General features: G+C 16.5%; 2 protein-coding genes across 2 annotated transcripts; both read right to left on the bottom strand.

Annotated features, from left to right (window-relative positions):
- Positions 1-328: 328 nt before the first annotated feature.
- Positions 329-5,701, bottom strand: PGAL8A_00050400 (conserved Plasmodium protein, unknown function; the record flags this gene model as incomplete). The annotated part of the gene is made up of 1 exon (XM_028674522.1): positions 329-5,701. The coding sequence occupies one exon, from the start codon at positions 5,699-5,701 to the stop codon at positions 329-331; it is 5,373 nt and encodes a 1,790-aa protein (XP_028530866.1).
- Positions 5,702-7,715: 2,014 nt separating this feature from the next.
- PGAL8A_00050300 (conserved Plasmodium protein, unknown function) lies at positions 7,716-9,026 on the bottom strand (the record flags this gene model as incomplete). The annotated part of the gene is made up of 1 exon (XM_028674520.1): positions 7,716-9,026. One exon carries the CDS (start codon positions 9,024-9,026, stop codon positions 7,716-7,718), a length of 1,311 nt encoding a protein of 436 aa, XP_028530865.1.
- Positions 9,027-9,288: the final 262 nt, after the last annotated feature.

Here is a 9,288-nt window from a genome sequence, read left to right as displayed (position 1 = left end):
AAAAAAAAAAAAAAAAAAAAAAAAATGTTGAACGTAAATATGTATATATATATATATATATTTTTTTAATATCGGATTAAAAAATTATATATTTTTTTATAACATGAATAAGAAATAAAATTTAATAATAAATTGAATTTTTCAAATTTACAAAAATACAAAGAAACTATGTTTTTTTACAACTATGAATCATGAATGTCTATAATTATTATATTATTTTATTTTATTTTATTACTTTTATTATTCTAATAATATAAATGAAAAGAAAATAAAAAATATTTAATTAAAAGTTTCATTAAAAACATTAAAAACATTAAAAATAATTTATCTATTTTCTTCTACTACTACTTCTTAAATGATATTGTCTAACTGTTTCAACTTTTTTTTTTTCATTTAATAATATATTACTTTTTATTATATCCTTATTTTTATTTTTTGAGGATCTTTTTAATTTCACTAAACTATTATTTTTATCTTTTGATGTATTATCATTTTCTGACACACTACCAGTCTGTGATAAATTAGCAGTCTTTAATAAATTAGCAGTCTTTGATAAATTAGCAGTCTTTGATAAATTAGCAGTCTTTGATAAAAGGTCATCAATTTTTAATAAATTTTCATCTGTATTTCTTTCTATAATTTTAAACTTTTCTGAAATATTGTATTTTTCTATTTTTCCATATTTTTTTAAAATATCATCTTTCTGTAAATGATTATACTTAGACAATTTTTTCTCTCCAAATGATAACAAATCATTTAAAATATATTTTAAGTTATCCAATTCTAATAATAATGATTTACAATTTTCATTGAGTACATCAATTTCTTTTTCTTTTTTATCTAAACATTTATTTAATTTTAAAATATGATTTTCAAATTCTTTATTTTTCATTATATTTTCTTCTATTAATATGTTACAATTCTTTTTAACTAATCTTAATTCTTTGATTATATTTGAATGAAATATAAATAATTCATTAATACTTTTAAAATTTAATTCATTCATATATTTCTTTAAGTCATCACTCATTTCGTTATCATATATTAATTTTTCCTTTTCATGATAAGCAATTTTTTCTAATAATATATTTTTTTCATTAATAATTTCATCAAATAACATCTTTTCTGTTTCTATTATTTTGGTTGTACGATTATCACTTATTTCATTCATGAAAATTTTTATTTTGTCTAATTTCCTTTGTATATTTGAATCTATTTTATCACCACTTTTTTCAATATATTTTATGAATCCTTCTAGTGTTTTAATGAGTTTATTTACTTTTAATGCATTTTTTTCATAAATATTACATGTATTTTTATAATATAATATTTTTTCATCAAAATATTTTACTTTCTCATCAAAAGAAGCCATTTTTTCTTTAAAATATATCATCTTTTCTTCAAAATCTTTTTCTAAATTTTCTTTTTTTAATGTTATTTCAATATATGAATCATAAAGTTTATTATATTCTTCAATAGATTTTAAAACGTTGTTATTCTTTTCACTCAATTTTTCAAATTTTACTTGTTCACTTCCTGTAAATAATTTATTTTGTTTTCTTTTAGATTTATTTTCTTGTTCTATTATATTAACTTCGTCTTTTTTTTCTGATAACGAAATAAAATCTTTCTGTTCATCTAATAACTCATTATTTTTATTTTTTTTATTTTCTATCTCTAATTTTTTTTTCATCTCTTCAATTAATTTTTCTTGCTTTAATAATTTATCATTCTGATCTTTGATTTTTTTTTTTTGATTTTCTAATTCTTTATTCATTTCACTATTAACTTTTTTTTCTTTTTCTATTTCTACATTTAATTCATCATTTCTTTTTTTTTCTTTTTCTAATTCTTTATTCATTTCACTATTAACTTTTTTTTCTTTTTCTATTTCTACATTTAATTCATCATTTCTTTTTTTTTCTTTTTCTATTTCTACATTCAATTCATCATTTCTTTTTTTTTCTTTTTCTAATTCAGTATTTAATTCATCATTCCTTTTTTTTTCTTTTTCTAAATGTTCATTAAACTCATCATTTCTTTTTTTTTCTTTTTCTAAATATCCATTAAACTCAACATTTTTTTTTTTTTCTTTTTCTAATTCTTTATTCATTTCACTATTAACTTTCTTTTCTTTTTCTATTTCTACATTCAGTTCATCATTTCTTTTTTTTTCTTTTTCTATTTCTACATTTAATTCATCATTTCTTTTTTTTTCTTTTTCTAATTCATTATTCAATTCATCATTCATTTTTTTTTCTTTTTCTAATACTATAACAAGTTCATTATTAGTATCTTTTTCTTTTTTTAATTCTATATTCAGATCAACATTTACTTTTTTCTCTTTTTCTAAACATTCATTAAACTCATCATTTCTTTTTTTTTCTTTTTCCAATTCAGTATTTAATTCATCATTCATTTTTTTCTCCTTTTCTAAATATCCATTAAACTCAACATTTTTTTTTTTTTCTTTTTCCAATTCAGTATTTAATTCATCATTCATTTTTTTTTCTTTTTCTAATACTATAACAAGTTCATTATTAGTATCTTTTTCTTTTTTTAATTCTATATTCAGATCAACATTTACTTTTTTCTCTATTTCTAAATATTTATTAAGTTCAATATTTGTTTTTTTTTCATTTTCTAATTTTATATTCCATTCATTATTCATTTTTTTTTCTTTTTCTAATATTGTAATCAGCTCATTATTAGTATCTTTTTCTTTTTTTAATTCTATATTCAGATCAACATTTACTTTTTTTTCTTCTTCTAATGATATTTTTAATTGATTATTAATTTTTTTTTCTTTTTCTAAGTGTTCATTAAACTCAACACTTATATTTTTTTTTTTTTCTAATTCTATATTCAACTCGTTATTAGTTTCCTTTTCTTTCTCTAGTTTCATATTCAATTCGTTAATAATTTTTTTGCTCTCTTCTAATTCTATACGTAGTTGATTTTCCAACATTCTTTGCTTATCCGAATATTCATCAAATTCAATATTTCTTTTTTTTTCTTTTTCTAATTCTTCTTTTAGTTTAATATTAATCTTTTTTTCTTTTTCTAGCTCTTCACTAAGATCATTATTTAGTTTTTTTTCTTTTACTAGATATTCAGTGTATTCAAGACTTATTTTTTTTTCTTCTTGTAAATATTCTTCTGAGTTATCATTTATCATTTTATTTTTTGATTTAAGTTCCTTACAACTATTAAAATTATTTTTTTCCAAAAAAATTATTATGTTTTTTATCATTTTTTTTAAAATATTTAATTTATTAACATTATTATAATTTTTTTTATAAGAATTTATATCTATATCACCATGATCTTTTCTTTTCATTATTTCTTTAGAGTAATTACAAACTAAATAATGATCTTTTATGAAGTTTTCTTTTTCTGACTCTTTAACATTCTTTCTATTTTCTTCTTTGATGTTAATACTAAAATAATTAAAATTGAAACTTTTAGAATTCCTTTTAGAATTTTCAAGTTCATTTTTTTTATCACATGCAAATTTCTCGTTTAAATAAATTTCATCATTTTTTTCTGAATCATATTTTAATATCGTATTTTTTAAATTATTATAGATTTTAGAAGATTCTTTAATTGATGATATATTTTCTGATATCTCAATGTCTTTTATTAAAATATTATATATATTTTGAATACCACAAAATATATTATTAATTTCTTCTTCATCATTACTAATTCTAATTTTTAATTTTTCTATATTGTCAATTTCACTTATTAAAATATTATTTAGACAATTTATTATTTTCATTTTATTAATATTTAACTCTATTTCATAATTTAGATAATTAGAATTCTGAACGTCTGTTAGATAACAATATTTTTCTTCAGAATTTTTAAATTGTTCACATTCTTCTAATAGATTATTTATATAAAAATCAGAACTAGATATAAATGAGTTAAAAGCATTTTCATTATTTTCCTGTTCTTTTATTTTAATTCCATAATTTTTGTTTACGTTTTCATTATTTTTTAATTTTTCATTCATAAAATTTAATTTTTGATTTTTACTTATGCTAGAATAATCCTCATAAAAACATAGAGGAAATATTTTTTTTAATGATATTATGATATCGTTGTTATATTTACAAAAATAAATTTTTCTTAATTCAAAATTATATTTCACTAAATTATTGTTTACAATTTCTGCTTTATATATGTTTTCATTTTTTATTTTTAATTCAGTAAATTTAATTAAAATATTAAAATCTCTTTTTTTCCATTTCAAAAGAATTTTAATTAATTTTTTTAAGGTTGAAATTTCATTAGTTAAAATTAAGTTGTTATTTTTTAAAAAATATTTTTTTGCCATATGTAATATATATTTACTAAAATTGATAAGATACTTCTCTTGTTTTTGAAATATATAAATTAGTTTAACTAATTTCTTTGAGTCGTTTGAGAGAACTTTATTTTCACAACTTAAATCTGAAAAATTATATTTCATCAATTCTACACATATTCTAAATAAAGTATTAATATACATAAACAATTTCAGTAAACAACTATAAAAATGCATTTTTCTTTTTAAATTAATATCACTTAATTTGTCTTTTTTATTTTCATCAAAGCTATTTTCATTTATTAAAGGACTGTTATATGTTGGAAAATATATATTCGTATTTATATTATAAGTATCATAATTAAAATTCTTATCATAATTTATTTTGTTATTAAATTTGGAATCATTTGAATTATTAACATCATAGAAATTTTGACATTTTTCCATACTATTACTTTCAAATAATATATTACAAATTTTAAAAATTATTACTTTTTTTTCAACATTACATTTTCTATTATTTTCAAATGTTTTTTCCATGAACTTTTTATATTTTTTTTCTTCTTCTGTTAATTTATTTTCTAGTAATATATTAGTGAAATCACTTTTATTATTTTCAGATTCTATCATTACATCAACACTATTTGTATGTTCACTTAATTTTCTTCTTTTATTAAATAAATCAAAACTGTTTTTTTGTAAATTTTTCTTTTTACTGTCACAAGTAACCTCTTGATCACTTGTATTTTTATAATGTTCTTTATAAAAATCATTAAATAAATCATTTGTTTTTTCTATTTTTTGCACTACTAATCTTTTATAATTGCTATAATCATTCTTTTTGTTTTTATTATTAGTCAATTTTAAGTAATCCTCATTGTTATCTAAAAGATGAGAAACTTTTATTTTGCTATTACTAACAGTTTCAAAATATTCTTGATTTTTTTTTAAAACATCCTCATAAGTCATGTTATTTTTTTTCTTAATAGAGCCTATATGGAAATATTTATTAAAAAATAAGTTAAAATTTTCAACATCAAAAAAATCAAAATAGTTAACATAACCATCAAAAAATATATCTTCTTCTGAATTACAAGAGAAGTCTTCTAAGTAGTTTTTTTTCAAACGTTCTTTTCTTTCTAGAAGGCAGTTACCTCCAGCACATTTGAATAAAATCTCTGCACATTTTAAATATTCAGTTGATGTGGAAAATTTCTTTTTAAAAGCATTTAACTTGTTGTAAATATTTTTTATTTTTTGTTTTTTTTTTTTTTTTAAAATATCAAATGAATAATTATCCTCAAAGATATCAAAATTATCATATTCAGAACATGTATTACTTAAAATGTTACATTCTATTATTTCATCATTAAATTCAGAAAAATTCATTTTAATGGTTATGTTTAATATAAAATCACAATAGAAATGTGAAAAATTTTATTTGATGATAATATTTAAAATATTGATTGACATAAAAATAAAAAGAAGAACTTTTATATATTATGTTTTATTTATAATAAAAAAAAAAAAAAAAATAAAATAATGCATATAAAATTGTTAAATTGTAGAATGTTCAAAGTATGTAACACTTTATATTTTATTATTTATTAAAGACAAACATTTAATAAAATAAGAAAACAAAAAATACACAAAATGATGAGTGATTAATTTACAATGTTTTTAAAATAAGAAAAAAAAAAAAAAAAAAAAAAAAGATATAATAATATATCTATAATATTTTGAAGTTTAAGTAATTTTTCATATATACAAATCTTGTAAACATTTTTATTTAATGTAAATTTTAAATGTAAATTATCAAAAATATAACATTGTAGTTTTATTTTATTTACATTTCGTTTATTTTATTTTGTTTTTTTTTTTTATTTTATTTATTTTTTTTTTTTTTTTTTGTTTAATGCATGCAAATTATTAATTAATCATTAATTTCACAAAAAACTTTATATTTCCAGCTTTTTTATACATTGAAAAAAAGGAAAATTTAATATTCATATACATATATATATGGAAGCATTAATCTAAATTGAAATAATTTTTATTTATACAACTTTGTTTTATTTTTTAGGATTATCAACATACATTAACTTTAATTATACCATCTTAATGTAAAAAAATTAAAAATAATATAAATTTATTTTTTGTTATTTTTTACAATAGATTTTAAAAATAAAAAAAATTGTATGCTCATATATTTTATTAGGTTAATATAAATTTGTTTTACTGTTATTTTATAAAATAATTTCTAATTATTTTCTTTGAAGTTTTTATAATAAGTTTCATATTTTATTATATTCTTAAAAAGATATTAAATAATTTATTATATTAAGCTTTGTTTTATTCGAATTAAAATTTATATCTTTTATTTATGCACAAGAAAAATTATGAGAAATTATAAATGGATGAACAAATTTTATCATTTTAATTTATTACTTTAACATATATTCTAAATATTTATTATTTAATTTCCTCGTGTATTTTTGAAATATATACTTTTTTTCATGTCTTATTTTTTTAAAACATTCTTTTTTTACAATATATTTATATTTTAAATAACCATATGTCATTTAATATATATATATATAATACATTTAATAAGTAAATAGTATATATATATATATTTTTGTTTATAATTATTTTTAGATTTAATAGAATTTAAAAATTAATATTACAATAAAAAGTTTTCCATAATATATCTTTTGTTCATTTGCTAAATATTTTTATTCAAAAAAGTATACAATAAGGTAAAATAGAAAAGATTAAAATATCATAAAATAAAACAAATTAAAAATAAAGTAAAAAAAAAAAAAAAAATAAAGATAAAAATAAAACATATATAATGAAAAATAAACAGAATAATACACTGAATGCAATAACAAATTTTAAGAAATTAAAAATAAATGAAGTATTACAAATAACTAATTATATTGTTTTTTTTTTTTTTTTTTTTTTTTTNTCAAAAAAGTATACAATAAGGTAAAATAGAAAAGATTAAAATATCATAAAATAAAACAAATTAAAAATAAAGTAAAAAAAAAAAAAAAAATAAAGATAAAAATAAAACATATATAATGAAAAATAAACAGAATAATACACTGAATGCAATAACAAATTTTAAGAAATTAAAAATAAATGAAGTATTACAAATAACTAATTATATTGTTTTTTTTTTTTTTTTTTTTTTTTTTAATTGTATTTAAAAAAGAAAAAAGAATAACATACAAACAAAAAGATGTTAAATAAACTAAAATGTTTTAAATTTATTAAAAAAGTTTAGTTAAATTAACAATTTTAAAATGATATATTTTAAAAAAAATAATAATAATAATAATAAAAAAAAAAAAAGATTAATAATTTACTTAATCACATAGGAAAATAAAAATTTTGTTTATAAGAAGAAATATTTCTTAAGTTCTTCTTTTCTTATTGTTTTTTTAAGATTTTTTAATTTTACTTTTAAATCTTCTAGTCTTTTAATTTCTGCTTCAGTTAAATTTTTTTTTAATTGTAAATTATTCAATATTTGAATTTTATCTTCAAGTATTTTTTTTTCTACTAACAATATTTCCTTTTCTTCCTTTTTTTTTGATAAATTATTATTTTTAAGATAGTTCAATTCTTCTTTACTTAATAAATAATCCAAAGATAAATTTTTTTTATCTACGTATTTCTCATTATATTGAATAAGTTTATCTAAAATTAGTTTTTCTAAATTATCTATTTGTTTTATATCTTCATTAGTTTTTTTTTTCTTACTTTGATAATATAAAAATATTTTACTTGTTTTAACAAAATTCACAATTGAATCTAAATAATACTGTAATACATCAATATAATATGTTTTTTCATTTTCAAGAGATGATAATCTCTTTGATAGATATGTTTCATTTTTCGTTTTGTTTACTAAAATTAAACTTTCTATTAATTCAGCAAATTCTTGCAATGAGCATCCAGATAACTTTTTCAATTCTATACTTTTCCCATTTCCTTTTTTAATAAATTTTTTTATAATTTCATTATCTTCATTTATATTTAATTCAGACAAAAAATTAACAGCATCATTTATTAAAAAGCCTGAACTTTTGTCTGTATCTAATTGAATAAAATACATGGCAATTTGCCTACTTAAATCTTCGTTTAAACATGTTAAAAATTGTGAATTTTTAACACTATTTTTTTCTTCATACGAATAAAATAATTTAACGAAATCTCTAATTATACTTTCCTCTGCTTTAGATAAATTCATATCATTTTTGTAAACTTTATAAATTACATATGAAAAAAAAATTATGTTAAAAGAATATGCAAATATTTTTAATTTTGAGAATTTTTTCTTCTTTTTTGTAATATCATTTATATTATTTTCATCAATATCTTTTTCTTCTATTAATTTACACTTGTTTTCTTCAGTAACTGTGTTATTATAATTAACAGGAGAATTTTCATTTTCTAAATTTTTGTTTACTACATTTTCTTTTTTACTATTTGAAAAAAAGCGATACTTAGCAAAAATGTATTTCTTATTATTATAATTGATATACTCATCTAAATTTTTTGAATTTTTTAAAATAGAAAACTTATTTTTTTTGACATTAAAGATGGTTTCAATTTTATACAAATTATGTAAACATATGAAATAATTACATCTTTTATTTCTCCAACAGTTACTTTGTAAATTTTTTAAATGTATATAATTCATCTTCTCTTACACACATATAATTATTTATACATTTAAGGATTGTTTTTTTTTTTTACTGTTATTTTTTTCTAATAATATTTAACACATATAGCATAATCATATATATAATCTCAAAATACAAGTAATTAAGCGTAATTTTATATTTAATATAATTAAAAGTAAAAATAGTTTGTTTTTTTTTTTAAATTTATATTTTCCTTTTTTTTTTTTTTTTTTTTTTTATATTCTTTTTATATTATTATTTCTCACAAAAAAAAAAAAA

Source organism: Plasmodium gallinaceum (assembly GCF_900005855.1).
Source record: "Plasmodium gallinaceum strain 8A genome assembly, contig: PGAL8A_v1_32, whole genome shotgun sequence".
In the NCBI taxonomy this organism is placed as follows: Eukaryota; Apicomplexa; class Aconoidasida; order Haemosporida; family Plasmodiidae; genus Plasmodium; species Plasmodium gallinaceum.
This window is presented reverse-complemented; position numbering and strand designations above follow the sequence as displayed.